The sequence below is a fragment of the Carettochelys insculpta genome, chromosome 12 (genome assembly GCF_033958435.1).
Source record: "Carettochelys insculpta isolate YL-2023 chromosome 12, ASM3395843v1, whole genome shotgun sequence".
In the NCBI taxonomy this organism is placed as follows: Eukaryota; Metazoa; Chordata; order Testudines; family Carettochelyidae; genus Carettochelys; species Carettochelys insculpta.
In genome coordinates, this window is record NC_134148.1 from 16,530,505 (window position 1) to 16,550,835 (window position 20,331).

Sequence of the window (20,331 nt, forward strand, 5' to 3'; positions counted from 1 at the left end):
TTTGTGCAGCTGCCTCACCCAGATGTCATGAAGCCAAGAGGTGAAGGGTTATAACAGCCATTTTTAATTTGCTGTTATTATTTTAGTAATACTAAAGTTTTGTAAGAGTTAGCAAATGAACCCTACCTCCACGCTTCTGCTGAGCCCTACACAATCTAAACCTTTGTTGTTGCAGTCAGAGGCTGTTCCTCTTTTCATATATGTAAAAAGAGATCTATATCCTGAAGTCCTCCCTCAGGCCTGGTCTACACTAGGGGATAAAATTGAATTTAAGGGTCTTAGGTCAATTTTATAAAGCATCAGTCTTCATCACAAGGCTCTAAAGGTAGATTTCAAGAGGCTCTAATGTTGACTTTTCAATGTTGTTTTTTTAGTGCCAACCTTATGCTAATACGGACAGCAGCATTATGAAAATTGATTTTATTAGCCTCTGAAAGTATTCCACAGTCCTTTCTGGTCATCATTTCACCTCTGCTGCTCTCCAGGTGAGCTGGAAGTAGGTGACAGGAAGCAGGCATTGTCACCCTGGGAATTTTCATAGAATGATGAGCAAGGGAACTGGAAGGGACCTCAAGAGGTCATCGAGTCCAGTTCCCTGCCCTCATGGCAGGACAAAGCACTGTCTAGACCAACGGTTCCCAACATTTTTGAGATGGGGACCTATTTTGACAATTCATTTAGACTTTGTGACCCAAGGCCATTCAAAATGGGGAGGTGGTTCTCTCCTGGGAAAAATGCACCCCCGGCCCCCTGGCTTAACCCCACTTAAACCCAAAATGCTCCTGCCCCAGATTTAAACCCCTCTCAGCCCCAGAACAGCCCCTAACAACTACATAGGAGTGCTGCACACTGCCACTGCTGCTCCTTCACTGGGCCACCACCACCACCTCTGCAGGGCTCCACCCAGCCCTCCTGCTCCCTTCCCTCACCTGCAGCACAGGAAGTTCCCTACCCTGCCATGCTGAAATGGGACTCAGTTTAATTGGTTTAATGGTCGGTTCCCTCCTGCTGGCCAGTAAAACAATTAAACTGTGTTCCACTTCAGCGCAACAGGGCAGGGACTGGGAGCCAGAAGAGTGAGTGGTGGCAGTGGCAGGAGCCACAGATAGCTCCTTAAAAAGATACATGAAGCTTGGAGCTGCCCAGCTGGCAACACTTAAAAAGTCTAATGGCAACCCATGTTTGCACCCTGGTCTAGACCATCCCTGATAGATGTCTGTCTAATCTGCTTGCAAATATCTCCAGTGATGGGGATTCCACAGCTTCCTTTGGCAATTTATTCCAGTGTTTAACCACACTGACAGTTAGGTAGTTTTTCCTACTGTCCAACCTAAACCTCCCTTGCTGAAGTTTAAGCCCATTGCTTCTTGACCTATCTTCTGAGGCCAAGGAAAACACATTTTTTCCCTTCTCTTTGTAACCTTCTTTTAGGTACTTGAAAACTGCTACCGTGTCCCCTCTCAGTCTTCTCTTTTTTAAACTAAACAAGCCCATTTTTTTCAGTCTTTCCTCATAGCTCATGTTGTCTAAACCTTTAATCATTCTTGTTGTCTTCTCTGGACCATCTCTAATGTCTCCATATCTTTCTTAAAATATGTTGCCCAGAACTGTACTCAGTACTCCAGTTGATGCCTGATGAAGCGCTGAGTAGAGTAGAGGAATCACTTCTCATGTATTGCTCACAACACTCCTATTAATGCATCCCAGAATGACATTTCCTTTTTTGCAACAGCATCGCATTGTTGACTCATATTTAGCTTGTGGTCCACTGCGACCTCTAGATCCCTTTCTGTAGTACTCCTTGCTAGACAGTCACTACCCATTCTGTATGTATGAAGCTGCTTGGTTCTTCCAAGTGGAGTACTTTGCATTAGTCCTTATTAAACTTCATCCAATTTACCTCAGACCATTTCTCCACTTTGTCCAGATCATTTCGAATTATGAGCCTATCCTCCAAGGCAGCTGAAGCCCATCCCAGCTTGGTATCGTCTGCAAACTGAATAAGTGTACACTCATCCCTCGTACAACTTCCCCGCTCACATGAGCCTTACCCCCCCCCGTGGCTCCTACCCTGCTAGTCTGACCCCCCCCCCCCCGCAGCCCCAACCCGCTGCAGCCTGACTCCCCACTGCTGCCTGCACTCCCCGCAGCCTGACACCCCTGCTGACCCCGCAGCCAGACCCCCTGCTGCCTGACAACCCCACCCTGCAGCCCTAAACCACAGCAGCCAGACCCCCTTACTGGCCCCACAGCCTGAATCCCCCCCACCTCCTCTACCCCTGGTGGCCCCACAGCCTGAGCTCATGGCCGCTTGTATGCCCCATGGTCCCACGGCCAGACCCCGCTGCCACCTGTAACCCCTGCCCCCCCCGCTGCTTGTACGCCCCACGGCCAGACCCCCTGTGGCCACCTGTACCCCCCACAGCCAGCCTCTCCCCCCACGGCCCCAAGGCCAGACTGTTTGGTGGCCGCCTGTACCCCCTGTGGCCCTGAGGCCAGTTCCCCCCTGCTGCCTGTAACCCCTGCAGCCAGAGCCCCCCCGTGGCTGCCTGTACCCTCCGTGTATCCCCGCAGCCAGACCGTCCCCCCCGCCACCTATAACCCCTGCAGCTAGACTCCTCCTTTGGCCGCCTGTACCCCCTGCAGCCGCCCACACGGCTCCGCAGACACTAGTATCCCCTGCAGCCAGACCCCCCCACCTCTGCCAGTAACCCCTGCAGCCTCGCATCCTGACCCCTGCAGCCCCAAACCTTGGCAGCCAGATGCCCCTGCCACCTGACCCCCACAGCCTGATTCCCCTCCACTGGCCCCAAACCACATGAGCCTGAACCTCCCCCAACCCACCACCAGATTTGAACCCTCCCTCCGCTCACATTCCCAAACTACTTCCACCCCCAAATTACCCTCCCCAACCCAACGTTCACTCACTTTTCAAAAACAGCGCCACCTGCTGCCACTCTGTTCTCCAGCTGGGAGCCCTAGGAACTAATCAGAGACTTTTACATGTAATTTAATTGGAATTTTGTGTCCCTCTTATGAATTTCTGCCTACGAGCAGCAAGTTGGGAACCAATTGTGCTCATAAAGTGAGGGATGACTGTAGTCTATCAGCCAATATGTAAATCATTGGTGAAGCTATTGAATAGAACTGCTCCCAAAACGGACAGCCTGTAGAACCCCATCTGTTATGCCCTTCCATCATGATTGTGAATTGTTAATAGCTACTCTTTGAGAATGGTTATCCAGCCAGTTAAGCACCCACTTTATAATAACTCCCTATAAGATGTATCAAATGCCTTGCTAAAGTCAAGGTATACCACATCCACCACTGCTCACTTATCCACAAGACTATCAAAGAAAACTATCAGATTGGCTTGACATGGTTTCTTCTTTACAAATCCATGCCGGCTCTTATCTATCACCTTATTTTCTTCCAGATGTTTGAAGACAGATTCCTTAATTACTTGCTCCTTTATCTTTCCTGGGACAGAAGTTAAATTACTGGTCTGTAGTTTCCTGGGTTGTTCGTATTTCCCTTTTTATAGATGGGCTCTATATTTGCCCTTTTCCAGCCTTCTGGAATCTCTCCCGACTTCCAGGACTTTTCAAAGATGATAGCTAAAGGCTCAGATACCTCCTCTATGAGCTCCTTGAGTATTCTAAGATGCATTTCGTCAGGGCCTGGTGACTTTCAGACATCTATATTTTCTAAATAATTGCAATTTGTTCTTTTTTATTTTATCTTCTAAACCTATCACCTTCCCAGTAGCATTCATTATGTTAGGTCTTCCTTCATCAGACTGAAACAAAGAAACCATTAAGCACCTCTGCCATTTCCAAGCTTCTTGATATTATTTGTCTCTCCTTGCTAAGCACTGAATTCATTTCCTTTTCTTTCTGGCCAGCAGACCTCAGGAGTACACCTTAGGAGCACACATTCTAGCCATGATTTCATGGGATTGCACAAGAGTTCCAGCATGGAGCATTCAGGAGATCTCGTTTCTGTGTTGGGGGAATCTATGCTGATTAAACTGTGAACCAGCAAAAGAAATGTGGGCATTTATGGGAAGATTTCCCAGGGCATACTGGAGAAAGTTTACACCAGGAAAGCTCAGTAGTGCTGGGTAAAAATCAAGCCCCCCACCCAGTGTGTAGCTAGCCGTTCTCTCCCACCATGTGGTTGCCAGGTGTGGACCCTGCTTGCAAACAACAGCATGCCCTGTCCTTTGCGGGATTGCAGTGCTTGAGACGGCTTTTTTCCCAGCACGGGATTTAGCAGGAGAGGCTGTGGGAATCTTGTATGTGCAGTGTACATTTTACGGGGCTGCCCCCGCTCTCTCAAGCCACCATATGGCTGTTATATTTTAAAGCAGTACCTGCAGATTGCCCCCTCCACAGAATGCACAACTGTACAGCCTCCCCAGCATGTGGCCGGGCTCCCCTCGTCAGGAGACCAGAATGTGGAGGTGTACGGGGGACAAGGACAGCCTGATCCCCATATGAAAAAAAAAAGCCATTGTGAAAACCACTTTTCTTTATTGGTTAACATGCAGTGGGGTGCAGTTGGAGGTGCTTTCATAAAGGTCAGGCACATATCATTGGGGTTGCCACTAATGCAGCAGATTCATGTGGCTGTCTGGTCATTCATAAAGCTATTTTTCAAAGTGTCTCTGATTTGCTTTGCATCTGTCTGTGCCTTGCGTATTTCCCTTGTGTCTGGCTGTTCATAAACACTGTCCAGGACATCTGCCTCTGCCCTGTTCTGCATTTAAGATTTTCTAAAAAGCATCATCTTCTGTCCTTTATTAAAAAGTAACCCCAACAGGTTCTTTAGTTAAAGAAAGTTTCCTTCATTCTACCTGCAGGGCCACACTTCCTTCAGAAAGTAAAACATATCAAGGATTTTAATTAAAAAAAAATGAATTAGAGTTACATTACCAGGGAGGATTTATGAGACTCGCCATTACATGTTTCACAAACTTAATTGGTTGCAATCGGCAGGTAAATAGAAAAGAACCCAGCATTGCTGTATGCTTAGCCTTAGAAGAATTTGATTTTTAATTTTTTTATAATTTTGATGTATTATATTGGTTTGTTTTAAGCATTTTTCAATTTTAATTGATTTAAATTTTCACAGTTGAATTATGGGGAGGGTCAAAGAATCATTATTTAAATGATTTAGCTGGTGGGATTCAAAAAGTTGAAGCTTTATAACTGTTATATGTCAAAATGAACTCTGAAGTTCTTTAATAATCATTTCTCTTACTTTGCCCATTTGTGGCTACATGAGTAGCTTTTCCCGGCAAAACCAGGTTTTTGCTGGAAAAAACCGCAGAGCATCTACACAGCAAATGTGCTTTGTCCACAGTTTGTTGAAGAAACCTGGCACATACGATGACAGTGTTATACCTCTCCCTGTTTAGGTCTAACACATCTGTTCACAGTGTTCTGTCAACAAAACCGCCATGTAGATGCTCCGGGGCCCTTTTGTCGACAGACAGGGCTTCCGGTTCACCAGCCAGCCCTGTTTTCTCAGTTTCCATCAGCTGTTATGTCGAGAGTGTGTCAGGCAGTCTGGCTGCTCTCTGTTGACAGAGCAGATTGCTCTTTTGATCTGCTTTTATGTGTAAATGTGATCTGTTGACAGAACTTTTGATAGGAAGTCCCTTATGATAGTAACTTTTGTCAACAGATGTTTCTTGTGTAGACGTGGTGTATGTGTTTTGGTTGTTATCAGTGGAAATATTTTTTTTCATAAGGTTGTGTGTATGTGCAGTGAAATAGATGACTATTGATGTTTACCAGTAAATATTGCAATTTTTCCATGCCTACATATGTTTCATGAATTCTCTACTATCCACTCAGTGCATCTCCAAACTACACAAGTATATTATGTTCCTAAACTTCACAGTAAGTGTCCCTGAGGGCAATCCAGTGTTGGAATTATGTCTCCCTTGAAAACCACTTGGCATTGCTATTATTGACATTTCAACAGGATTTGGAAGATTTTCTGTCTCTCATTTGTACATGCTAAAGAAGTGCATAGCAAAGCATATTTTTTCTTCTGTTTTGATGTTTGCTCCTATGATGCTCTGCAATGCTATCCCATGATATCATTCTTGTTTAATACATTTGGTTAATGTATTCTCTCTCCATTGGCAAGTGAAATCATACCTGCTGTTTCAATGTGATTTTCCTATCTTATGATTATTATATCATAATATTTTATATTATCCATGTCATGTTATTTGCTAATATAAAATAACTTGGTATGTGCATAATACCCTATACGTAGGCAACAGCATATTAGGGTTTGTTTTTTTTATTCATTAACAAGACATTAAATATACCATCTCAATCATTTTATTAAACGTAAGCATAGGTAACCCACTGCAGAAGGGCTGATACTTCACCAGCTCTGGGGAATTGGCTTGCAGCAATCACAGCTTACATCTTTTAGCTGTGTGTGTTTCAAAGTTTATCACATGATTGAGACGAGGCAATAAAAGGGCATTCTCTTGCCAATACTCTTTTTATAGTTCTGTTTTACTATATTTTCAGTCTTGCCAACTCTTGCGATTTTAATTTGTGATAGTTGATATCTTAAAGCACCGGCTCCTGGAGGCCACTGACTATTTGGGATTCTCAGCTGTGATTTTTTCAGATAAGTTTCTGCCCCTCATGATTGTGGAGAAAACCCTGAAAATGAGAACTAAGTGATCCCTAAAGGTACAAAAGACAAATAAAAAACAATCCTCATGGAATTCAATGAGCATCAACATGTTTCTAGAACTTTACTCTTAGTTTCCATATCATTTGTTTTGGATTGTTTCCTCTTCTCAACATCAGAAGCAAGAGAAGCGGAATACATGAAACATCATCATTACGAAAAGCTTAAAGCTGAACGGGGAAAAATGTTTTATTAAGACAATAATGTTCAGGATCTATTTTATATTGCAATGAGCCTCCATGCCATTGATTTGCAGCCTAACCAAAAGTTTTGATGACAATTTGTAGTCTGAGGTGATGTATGATTGGCATGATTATAAACTGGAGTTTTGTTTAAGAAGCTGACAAGTAACGTAGGTGAAATCAGCAGCAAACTGTTCCTTAATGAGGAATCTGGTCATGCTTTTTATACTCTTTCATGCTTTGGCTAACAACATGAACACCATAAAAATTCTAAATGGAAGTCTGTAGAGGTGATAAACGCGAAGTAATCAAAATAAAAGGAGGGTCACATTTTCCTTTTTTATTTACAGGCCTCTTTCAGACCTGTCATCTGATGAATGTCAAATTAAATTTAATGTGCATATTAGTTTCCAGACAGCCATCTTTCTACAGCTTTATTATTAATAATAATTTAATCTTTGCTATCATTTTTTGTTTCCGAGTTCTTAATATTCAGACTTTTTAAAAGTAACTGTGTAAGAAAAACATTCAGATTGTAAAGTGAAACCTTTCCTAGAAGTGTTCCATATTAAAAATGATGCAAACCCAGGAGCAGTACAGTTTGCAAAGCAGCCCTACCCTGCAGGTGTTTGAACTGAAATGTAATGGTTACAAATAAAAAGTTGCTTATAGTCATTATTTCTTTCTCTCAGTATTTTATAATAATCTAGATTTAGCAGTGTCTGAATCTTAACTTTGCATCCCAGAAATATTTGAGGAAGGAGAGTATAACTGTATGGCTACCCTAAAAAAATTACGTGAAATATATTATTCGTGTTAGCCAACATCTATAGGTGCAGAAACGCTTAATTTTAGCAACAGGTGTGTCACAAAATCAGAGATCCAGGAAACAAATGTACTTAAAAATCATCTCAGTAGGAAGTATGTAGCATATATTAGAGTAAAATAATACAATTACAACAAAAATACGCTGTTGTGTGGCCTGATCTTACACCACTATAGTCATTAGCTAGGCCAGTGGCCTCAATTTATTTATGGCCCAGGTCCCACTCAATCAAGGATTTTGTTGTTGGATACCAAGTATTCTAAACTCTTGCTTGTGCCCTGGAGCATAGTGTTGTGTGGGGACCAGTGCAGAGACACCCGACTCCAGAGGGAGAACCAGGAGGCCGATGCATGGTGGGTGAATGCCTAAAACCACCTCCTCTCCTAGGGAGCAGCTTATTAGTCTTCCGTAAACTTAATAAACTTCACTGGATTGTGTGCATGAGAGAGGAGTACTTGCCAATCCTAGTCCCTTTTGGAGGATCAGCTGCCTAGAGGAATGGTGACAGAGCAGTTTTTATCTTCCCATGAGAGGAGGAACTGCAATGATGGTCAACCTCTCCATGGCCTGCACAAGTGGAGGTTTCTTTTAGCTGTCTCTCGCACATAGGTGTGATCTGGCTGTAGGCAGACACATCTAGCCCTGCTTTTATATTGGCTGTGTCACACTGATACGGAGTATACTTCATTTAACAAACAGATAAAATTCACTGCTAATGGTAGAGGGAACCTAGTAAGCTGAACTCTCATATTCACATTGCAGTTTATGTAGGCAGAGCTCTCTGTTGTTTAGTTACCAATTCTTTTTAAAGATAAACAATTTTTTTCCATAAAAAATGTTTCCTTACGTGATCTTAATTTATAAATCCCAGTGAGTGATGTGTACTCTCCTCAGGCCAGCTGACAGGGGAGGGGCAGGGGGAGGGGAGCTGGCAAGGGCAAAGGGGGCAATTGCCCAAGGCCCCAGTGATTCAAAGGATCCCAGTTGCTGGAGATGGAGCACTGGGCCCTCTAAATAGCTGCTGGAGTGCTGTGTTCCACATGGCTCTGGGGGCAGGGGCAGTGATGTACTCTGGGTGGTGCTGAGAGCTGGAGGCCCCGGCCCTGTCTGTGCCATGCAAGGCCCCATCCCTTCCAGGGATGGAGGGCCAGCTCCCCCCCCAACACACACACTGCCTGAGGACCTGCAGAAGCTGTTAGACCTCCCTACCTCCTTGTTGTTTAAATACATTTGGTATTTCTTTTTGCAAATTCTGGGTAGGTCTACACAGCTCACTTATTTCAAAATAATGGTGGTTATTTCAAAATAACTATTGTAGCGTCGAAACAACACAAATGCTACTTCAAAATAAATTTTAAATAGCAGTTGATTTATTTCAAAATTGGTAAACATCATTCCATGGGGAATCGTGCCCGTTTCAAAATAGGTGCTGTTACGACAGGGAAATGAGCCTGTTTCAAAGTAAGCCACAGTGTGTCTAACGACTCTATTTCAAAACAGGCTCAATGGCCCCCCCTACGTTGGCCCCTCCCTTTCGAAAGGGGCATGTCAGTGAGGAAGTTCAGAAGATGCTAATGAGGCACTGACATGAATATGAAGTTAAAGGTTACCTTTGCTTCTTAATAATAAATGAGTAATTCATTATAGATGACCATTGTATGTGAGTACTGCTTACATAATTCACTTTAAACAATAATTCCTTAAATGTTCCTGATGTAGAGACTTCTCCTAGAAATAGGTTTCCTGAACAAGTTTATACTTGTTCTACTTCCCCAACGGTAAGCTAGTCAGCAGCAATCACTGTCGTGTAAAAAGAGAGAGAGCCAAAATTTGGGCTTTGCTGTTTAACATGAGAAAGCTCAGCTGTGGAAAATGCCCTACCCCTTATCTGGCTCCTGAGTGTTCTGCTCAGAGCACCCCTACTCTGCAGTAAATACGTTGCTACTGTGTTGTCATTGCTCTAATGCTATCTTGGATTAGACCAGGATCAATCTAGTCCAATATCCAGTCTGCCACCGTAGCCAAACCCAGATGCTTCAGAAGAATGTCCATGAACTCTTGCAGCTGTGCACTGAGCAGAGGTTGTCACTGAGATGTTTACAGTGACAGCCAGATCCTTGTGTTGGGCGTATACAGTTATGTGAGAACCACAAAGATAATTCAATCAATTTTTTTTCACTCAGGGATGCAATAGAATCTTTCTGTTCTATTTTATATCATCTACATAAAAGGAATCAGTGGTATTACCCTCCATTACAGCTAGGGAACAATTGCGTTTGTGAATACTTGTCACCCCAAGCAGTTCTATAGAGCAGAATTTTGCAGATGTTTGGCAAAATGTGTATTCTGTAAAGGAAAATTAAGGTTTGCCAAAAGCTGAATTAAAAATAATTGAAATATTTGGCAAACCTAGATATTTTCTGGTTCATAAATTGTAGGGGTAGTGGTTCTACATAGTGTAGCTGTTGTGCTAATCTGTATCCACTTCAGTGCTTTACTGCTTCCAAACCACTAAATAAAGATTCACATGAACGTGAAGGAAGTTCAGAAAACCACTTCCCTGTTATCCATGTGCATTCAATGTACCCATCTGGCTGGCTGAGACAAAATCACAACATGATATTCCATGAAAAATGAGGCTTCTATTGTAGCTTTGTATTTTGTTCTTCCTGGAGAATAAAATTCACATATTCAAATAAGAGTCAGGTTTCTGAGGCTGTTTTTTTCCCCCACAAGTATTGATTCAATCTGCACTATTTTCTGTTCTAGCAATATTTCCTTATTCCATGAAGTCAGAGACTTTACAGCAGCATAATGCACTTATCAGTATGTGTCCATGTTTAATAGTCTGAAAACTAGGATATAAAGGTGATTTTCAGTGATCAGCATTTGTGTGTATGTGTGTGTGTGTGCATGTGTTTTCTTCTGACAGCTCTGCGGAGTCGATCAGGACGGTCTATCATCAATGGAAACTGGGCAATTGATCGACCAGGAAGATATGAAGGAGGAGGGACTATGTTCACATACAAACGCCCAAATGAAATCTCAAGCACTGCAGGGGAGTCCTTTTTAGCAGATGGTCCAACAAATGAGATCCTGGATGTCTATGTAAGTTTTTCGAATTCAGAAGAAGCTTCCTAGTGTAAAACAAGAGTTCTGTTATTTATTCACACACAATACTGAAAACACAAGCAGTAGCAACAAATAAATGCCAGCATTCCATTTAATCCTTAAAGGTAAAATTGTTTTAAATGTTGCAATAAATATCCTTTGCCGTTACCTTTATATTGTCCAAGATCATAGGAAATCTAACCAGTAAGAGATATCTATTACCCCTAGAGTTTGGTAACCCAGTAAAACAATTTTACTTTCTGAGTAAAATCAGAGGCAAAGCATTCTTTATTTCATGAGAGCTGGATTTCCTCCAGGTACTTTTCTACTGAAGTTAATTTGGCTTGGTTCAGTTTTATTAGTTACCCAAATCAAATATCTGAAGCAGGTCAAGACCTCTGGTGAATTCAAGCCTTCTTGGTCCCACAATTTAAAAAATATATAAATGGAAGTTACAGTACTGTATATAAAAGGTGAAGCATTCCTGGACAGAGTTTTAGTAGCAAGCTTCACAAGGAAGTCCTGAGGCACAGACACTCTGCAAAGCAATCGCAGAACCAGATTGCTGGGGTAATTTGGCTCGAAATGAAGTCAGTGGCAAAAGCATTGAAATCAACAATGGAAATAAAAATTCAATTGTGGATTATTATAGCATATTATGAAATAAATTATGCATATAGGCATGTTCACACCCACATACACAAAACTACTGTACATCTGAGAGAGAGTTTATCTGTCCTTCTGTTTGTTCAGGAACTCCTAAATGGTAAGAGCTACTACCATCAAATTCGGTATACAGCTTCTTCTTACCATAACTTAAAGCAAGGTAAAGGATTTGGTTGTGCCTGGAATACCACAGAGAAAAGAGACAGAGTCACCGGGCAGATGGAAGGGGCTGGTGGGGACATGCTTCCCCCATCCATGATTGCCCCATCCCTGAGCTTCCCACCACCCCCCAGGCACCCATTGGAGGGGCTGAAGCTCCCCTACACCCGACAACCTGATTTGTATGGGGACATTGCTGGCTGTTTCCCTTCATCCAGGAGGGAGGGCAAAGTGCACAGTTTGATGCATTGCTCACTCTGGCTGGGGGAGACATGCACTCCTCCCCCAACTATGTCTGCTGGAGCTACAGTGGACATGCAGAGGTGATGTCAGTTTCTTGTCTCAGTTCCCACTGTCTTTCTTTCACTCTCTGGATGCAAATGGCAAGGCTCTCTAGTTTTGTTACAGCAATGTTTAAATGGATAGATAAAGAACAGAAATTCTGACCACTTTGGTTGTGCACATAACATAGCAGTGACACAGATACAATAAAACTAAATTGTTACAAAAAGGTTTTGTTGCCACTAACTCAAAGCAGAACAGTTACAACAGCTCCTTGTGAGTTGTTTTGGAAAACACTGTGGAAGAATCATGCCAGCCTTGGGAGAGCTCCCCTTGGAACTACCCAGACAGTCAGGTCCTGATCTGGAGAGATGCAGCATGCTCTCAGCTCCCATCAAAGTCTGTAGGACTTGAGAATGCTCAGCACCTTGCAGGACTGGACACCAAGAGAAGGTATTTTAAAATTGTACATCCAAGGGGCAGCCCTTACAGAAACCATTACAAGCAGTGCATTCCCATGTGATTTAGGAAAGTGGGTGCTCTCCCTGAGGCAGAGGAAAAAACTGTTATATTTGTCAGAGGAAACACTTTTAAAGATATGCAAAGACAAGGGGATGCATCTTACCTCGGAATACCTCCACTGACTTCATTAGATTCCAGAATGGCTTTCTAACTGCAGAACAAACCTACCGAATCAAGTGTGTTGCTGGTGGTTCACATAGCTGTACCGAATGGATTTTCTTGGTTGTAACCCTAGCGTTGGCAAAAAACAAGAGATTCTTCATTTTTGACAGGAAGTGTCAGGCCCGTGGGGAAACCCAGGGACAGAGCGCAAACAGCAGTGTGTGGTGATGATTTTTTAGAATTTTTTTTAAATTAAACTAGCTGACACAGCTATTAGAGCAATCCATCTCCCCTGCAGAGGACCATGTTCTTGAAAGGCTGCAGTGTGATCAGCTGAATTATTGAAGTACCCAAGACCAAGCTAATAAAATCATCGGTCCAGTGTTTATAACTATTATGACAACCACTCCTATTCCCATACCACCAGCATAGTGTAGGGCTGCTAGGGGATTCAAATGCTTTTCCAAGAGGTGCAAGAACCTTGCAATGGCTTTATTAGGGAATTCCTAGGTTGATACGCTCTTATTCTCACCCTCTTCATTGATTTCAATGGGATAATCATGTAAGTGCTAACTACTGTGCATAAGGATTGTAAAATTGGGTTCTAAAACCTATAAACTTTGTTGTTGTCCCTCTTAAAGCTGCTACACTCTGGGTTACCAGTGCTAGATAAAACTATTAAAACAAGCAAACAATCCTTATGTCCAACAATAGGAGGAATGAGGAAGCTTTTTGGCATGTTTTGCTGTCTGTTGAATATTAAGTTCAATTGGCTGAAAATGTATTTGGCAGTGGATGGTAACAGAACACTATATCAATGATATAATCACCACAACATGTATGTTATCTAGTTCCTCAAGCGCTGTCAAACAACTGTTACGTGAATGGAATAGACATACCATTATTATTAGCTGGTTTTGCTTGCTGCTTTATAAATCCAGTGGTGAGCAGTATGGGCTGAGCTCCAAGGCTATAAAAAGGAACAATTTGGTGGGTGAGAGAACACAGAGGTTAATAACATAAGAATGGTTATCGTGGCAAAGAACAATGTTCCATCCAGCCTAGTGTCTAGTCTTCCAACAGTGCTTAGTGCCAGATGCGCCAGCATGAATAGAACATGGCAGTTAGCGAATGATAAAGCGTAGGTGCTGTTTGTGTTCTCAAGTTGAGTGGAATTGCCAGTCTTTGGAGAAGAGAGCTAGTGGGGTTTTGAGCCTTTGGATTTTGAGCCTTCCCATTCTCTCTTCCCCCGTTTATCTTTTCTCAGTTATCTTTTGTCAGGTCAGTTATTTCGTTTCCAGCCCATTGGTCATATGTACCTCTGTTGCCACCTAGTGTTCAGTGAAAGACTCTTAACAACACTGCTTTATTTTCACATGTTGCACCTGTGCCAAGAATACACACATGATGTAGAGCTTTACAGTCAGGATTTGGAGCAATAGCTGCTCTTTCCTATAACAATTTCATGCAGTTTGCTAGTGTAGAAACTCAGGTTTTCCTTCCTGGAGCTTCTCAGGAACAAATTGATTATTTTCATTGTGCTGGCGTGCACCAAAAACCTGTGTCTTTTCTAGTAATGGCGAGCATGTTTCTGTTCATTGGTTTAAGTGTATATTTCTGTTAAAAACTGGTAACTTAACAGGTGGATTGAGTAAATCAGATAAAATGTATTTGCTTATTTTTCCTCTTAGATGATACATCAACAGCCTAATCCAGGTATACATTACGAATATGTCATTCCAGAAGCCAACATCATTAGCCCTCAGTTGCCTCCTCAGCAAAGGTCAGGTAAATCATCATTGCTTTCAGCACATTCAGTAACTTTATGGGGCAATATTAAAATTCTGGCCTCACTGAAATCAATGGAAGTTTTCTCATGGACTTTGTGGGGCCAGGATTTCACCCAAATTCTCGGCTAGTGTAAAGCAGTGTAACTCCATTGACTACGACGAATTAACTTTGATTTGTTCAATCTGAGGCTTTAACATGTCACATGGGAGAGAACACATTGTGAATTTCCTTAATCAGCTACTGTTGTAAGCTGAATTGCTATGTCTGTATTCTGGAAATTAAAAATGCTTTTTTCTTTCTTTTTGGAGTTTGATATTTTGAAATGACCTCTTCAGCGTCTCTCTTGTAATCCTGTGGATAATTTTGAGTTCCTAAAGCTAAAGTTTCTCTAGACAGAAATATTTAATAACGTATAGCATGGAGATGTGTTAAATGTACGTACCAGTAATTCTGAAAGGAAAAGTAAGAAATTTGCCATCAAGTTTTATACTACTTCTCATGTTCTTGACTTTCCTTGTCAGATTTGTATTGGCTCTATAGTCTATTTTTCTTAATGAGGAGCAGCTGGAAGAGACATGGAATATGGGGCAAGGTGAAAAAACAAATCCTTGGGAAACTTGATTGACATTAGGTGCAATAGCTATGCTGAAAATGACTGGTGAATTTCCACGTTTGTGTGTGTTTGCTGGCTGAGAATTGTGTGTCTCATTGAAAAGCAGCAAAAATCTTTGCAGAACAACCCGGCAACTCTGTATATGGAAATAATAGTTTGAGAACCCTGTAAACCATTGCTGCAGTGACTAATTACTAAATTCATTAGCTATAGCTAATTCTTGAAATAAATGTTCATTCTCTAATTTCTTGATGTTGTCTGTCCCCAGGGGAGCCATTCAATGGTCAGTTAGAACTGACAGATACCACAGACCGTGAAGTTGAAGATTCGCACAGGGAGCCCGACATACACACTGGGCAATCAGCAGGGACCTTTCCTGTAATTCAGCCAGGAAGGTTTCCTTCTCATCATCCAGACAACCAGGTGCCTGCTGTGCAGCCACCGCGGCGAAATCGAGAGCACAACTGGAAGCAGGTTGGCACAACTGAGTGCACCACTTCATGTGGGAAAGGTAAATGCTTTCCAGTACATGCGCAAGAGTTATGTTACAGATGGGTGGGATTCCAGGCCAGTAGAGGAAAATCATGGGGGAAAAAGCAGCTTAGAAAACCTAGCGGATCCCTGTATGTATTAGACATAGGTTTCAACCACTGCATTCTGTTGTTTCTCACCAGGAGAAAGAGACAAATCTGTAGCACAAACTGGGTTCCAAATGTATATCAATAAAAATAATTTGAAATAAAAAGAAACAGAGCATGGTGCACATAGTTGATAAGCCATCTTGTCAGATCTCAATTTTCTGTTGTTTCAGCAGAAAATGCTGATGTTTATTTTTGAGCATTTGGTTTTTTTTATCAATTTAAATGTTCACAAGTTGTCAAAATTATGGATTTTAAGCTTTTTTATATTTTTATCTATTTACATTTTCAGAGCAGTGGGAATTTTTGGGGGTATCAATCCATACAGGGGGTTAGTCCATAATTATTTAATATCAGTGTACACTGACATTAAAATAGTTAAAGCTTTATACCCTTTAAAAGAAAAATGATCAACACACATGAAAATATGCAAAATCAATATCCTTAAGCAAACCCTAATACTTTCTCAAGTAACATTTTTTCTTACTTTGCCTAAATTAGTATTGCTGGAAATACTTATCGTGTGTGTGTGTGTGTGTGTGTGTGTGTGTGAGAGAGAGAGAGAGAGAGAGAGAGAGAGATGTGAAATCAGTGTTTACTGATTAAACTGTAATTCTTCCAAGCCTAATTACAAAGCAGCATGTGATATCCATTACTGAAATGAGAACAAATGAAGTCTTATGACTGAGGACAATTGCCTTAAAGTGCTTCTTTCACGTTTTCTGATACACCACAATTATCCTCATCGGTCTTTGGTTTCTTTTCTTTAATTTCATTTTCATTAGTACTTTTTGACCCTGTCAGTATCTTCCTACTATTTGCCTGGCTCGCACTTTTATCAGCAACGATTCCTCCTGTGTTTTTCATCTCAGAGCTCCATTTGCCAGTTAGATGCCCTTACAACACAAACTGGTGTGAATTACAAACTTTTTCACAGGTTCTATCTCTTCAGTGAATCTTTTGCACAATAGGGCATAGGTGTTTGGGACATAAAAGCTGACTAAGCTAGCCAATGGTAGGAATGGTGGTATTGATACTTCTGACAAACATCAGTGGTACATTCTCCAGAGTCACAATACTTAAGAGTAAGAGGACAGTAGAGTGTAAACTTTCTAGAAATTTGTCATGTCCAAACAGCATTTTTAAATGTTTGCAGTCTCTCTTGCTGCCGCAGCTGAGTATCTTCTCCTATTTGGAAACCGGCAGATTATGTTTAAAAAAAAAACATTGGAGTGCTCTAGTAAGTAAATACTGTCTGTTTTGTCTGGAATAAAACCAAAGAGTAAATCATGAAAACAATCAAAATGAAATATAGACTAAGCCAAGTGAAAGTGCCTTCCATCATCCTCTGACTCCTGATCTACCAACTAAACTGCTGAGGGGAATAAATTTTACAGGGCTACGTCTAAACTACACAGAGCCTTTGAAAGACGTTCTTCCAAAAAAAGCTCCTTTCAAAAGAGCAAAAAAGCGGATTGAAAGATTGGTCCACTCTTTCAATGGAGAGTGTCTATGCAGCCCCTGCTCTTTGAAAGAATGGGCAAGGGATCAAAAAATCCAGCACCATGAGGACTCCTCTTTCTAAAGAAAGGCCCCACGGAGCATCTATACATGCTTGCTTTAGAAAGAAGCTTTTGAAAGAAGCTACTCACTCTTCATGAAACGGGAGCGGAAGAGCACTTTTGAAAGGAGCACTGCACTCTTTCGATTTACTTTTGGAAGAATTCTTTTTTGTGTGTCGACACTCCACAGGATCTTTCAAAAGGGCCCCCTTCTTTCAAAAAACCTTTCGAAAGAACTTGCCAGTATAGAGGCAGCCAAGGTGAGGAAGCTTGCTTGAGGTGTCCTGTCACACTCAAGTCCATGTATTGTAAACACAGATCTTTTTTGTGGAATGAGAGAACTTTCTGAGAGCTGGCCAGTGAGGTGTGTGTAACTGCTACTAGTACACCAAACCCCTCCCCACGCCCACCCCCCAAAAAGACCCAAAACACCTCTACAAGTTGCGTATAATTTAAGCTGCGGAAGAAATTATGGTTTTGTTGAGCTACAGCAAAAGAAAATTTAAATCTGGACCTAAAGGAAAGTAAGCAGTGAGCATATGCCTGAGATGGGGAAAGGCAATTAAAGGTGATCTATAAAGATTCATGATCATATATTCTGCTACTGTGAATACTGAGCTGTTAGAACAGTAACAGAGAGAAAGCTATGCTAGTCTGTATACTATCAAAATGAAAAAAAAAGTCCAGTAGCACTTTAAAGACTACTAAAGCTGTTAGAGAGAGATGACAGCTCTGCAAACCTATTTTCTGTGCACAGTTTGTTTAGTTAATTTTCTTAGGGCTCTCTCTTTGCTCCAAGTTATGAAACTTTGCTGGCACATGCAGTCTTAATGCCAAGTTGATCCATATGCGCATTGTCATAATAATGAATTTAGATGATATGTCTGACAGGAAGGCTGGTGGTTAAACACAGTGCATCAATACTCACGTTTTTATTGCTATTCCCTGTGAGTCCAGGTCAGTGAACTGGGGAATCTGCCCTGATCAGGGAAATGATGACAGAAATGTTACAGTACTAAAATCAGAGTTCTTGGGAGTCTGACAGTTTGAGGGATGGTGAATGTTAAGCAGAATTATTTTGCTTGGCTCTAGAGAATGGCTTTTAGATTAGGTATGGAGCAGGAGCTTCAGCTACTGTAAATGGACTCCAACTCTCTTGGAATCAGAGAGGATCACCAGCCAAGGATCGGGACCATCATATTTTCGGAACATAGAAGTTGAAGTTTCAGTGTAAAGGAATTGTACATTTGAGTACTCAAATCAAAATGTAAATGCAGGAGCACACTTCTGTAAGAGGTGGGGGGGTGCGTTCAGTCACTTTATAGGAAAAATGTTGGAAACTTCCCTTTGTAATCCCTATGATCAGAATTTCACTGTCTTTAGAAATCTGGCAGTTATTGTGAAACAGCTATGGAATCTGAATCCAGATTAAACAGCAGAACACTAAAAATATAATATCACAAGAAAGCTTTCAGCATGTTATGGAACTGAGATTTTACTCCCTGAAATTAGAGAGGGGAAAGTCTTAGATTCTAGTCTTGTGTCTCCAAGACTACAAATTTAATGTGGAGTACTGTGTTGTACTGGAATACAATACTGGAATAATAGTATTTGGTGACAGTATTGAATTGTTACAAATATAAGCCTGAGTTACTTGGCTGACTACCTCTGCCCATATAATCCTCCAAGGTAGTTAAGGTCCAACAGGCTTTTTGTTCTCTGTCCCAAAGAGCAAAGACAAACAGGCAAAACTGTTTTTTAAACACAGTTGAAATTTCACTTAAATGCCCACTTAAACGCTAATTTTGCTGCATCTACACTAGCAAGTTCTTTCGGAAAATCCTGCCCTTTTTCGAAAGAACCTGTGGAGCGTCCACACACAAAATGAGCTCTTTTGATTTGAAATCAAAGGAAGACAGTTCTTCTTCTGGAAGCCCTCTTCTGCTCCCCGATCAGGAAGAGTATATTCTTTTGAAACCTTTCGAAACCGTGGGCCTTTCTTTCAAAAGAGCAGTCCTCATGGCACCAGATTTTTGATCCCTGGCCTTCTTTAGGAAAAGCAGGGGCTGTGTGGATGCTCTCTATCAAAACAGTGGATCGATATTTTGATCTCCTTTATTGTGTGTGGACACGCTCTTTCAAAAGAAGTATTTTTGGAAGAGATCTTCTGGAAGAATTTCTTTTGAAAGATCACTGTAGTGTAGACATAGCCATTTGCCGCGAGTTTGCGATACCATTTACCACCCATAACAAAAAGTTTGTGTATTGATTGGAAGGTAGTTTGCTAGGTATTGTGGGAGGGGCAGAGGGCAAAAATGTGGAGGTGTTGTAAATAACTCTTTGATAACTGCGGACTTGCAGAAGGGTAGCCATATGAATACTTCAGTGAAGGGGCAATGTATTTTCTAGGGAGCTAGAAACAGCTCTCAATAAACTTAAAGGTTGTGATTAATTTTTTCAACAAGCCCAAAGCAGGGGTCTGCAACTGAAATAGCTAGGAGAACCATTTTTTTCAAATACAGTTACAAAATCAGTCCTTCAGGAGCTGCAATGCACGTGAATATGAGACAGTTCTTAATAAATAACACCCAACCATACTTCTTGTCACCCGTTTTAAGAACTGTACACACACGGTGATTTGTACCAGTTAGAAAGTTGTTATCCCCCATCTCCAGGCTTTACCTGCCACAGCCCCCAGTCCGCCCCCACCCCAAGCTTAAACCCCACCAGACCCAAACTCACCCCACCATCCCCAGGCTTAAGCTCTCGCAGCCCCAACCCACCACCTCCCATTCCCAGCCCAATACCTGCCAGCCCCAAACCCACCCCCCTACACCGAGGCTTATCTCCTATCAGCCCCAAACCCACACCCACATCCCCAGGATTTAACTGCCTCGGCTGACAAGCTCTGCACACTGCTGCTGCCCTCACATGCTGCTGTGCAGCTCCAGCAGGGGCAGGCTCCCCTCCCCCTCCCCTCCAGCGCCTTCTTGCAGGTTGACTGCCCTCATGAGGAGCAGTGGGGGCAGCTCCTTGTCCTGCCAGCTTCCTCTTCTGGGGCCTACTGCCCTGCCAGCTCCCCCCACCCCCACCACCACTGCATAAACAAAACAACTAAAACCCATTTTAACTCCAGACATTGTTGAAG

At 42.1% G+C, this 20,331-nt stretch overlaps 1 protein-coding gene across 1 annotated transcript in view; it reads left to right on the plus strand.

The window, feature by feature from the left end:
* THSD4 (thrombospondin type 1 domain containing 4) overlaps positions 1-20,331 on the plus strand; it is a 593,806-nt gene that overhangs the window by 512,435 nt on the left and 61,040 nt on the right. The window contains exons 8-10 of the mRNA XM_075006841.1: positions 10,670-10,845; positions 14,271-14,367; positions 15,252-15,494. Coding sequence (XP_074862942.1) covers positions 10,670-10,845; positions 14,271-14,367; positions 15,252-15,494 — 516 coding nt within the window. The remainder of the gene's footprint in view (positions 1-10,669; positions 10,846-14,270; positions 14,368-15,251; positions 15,495-20,331) is intronic.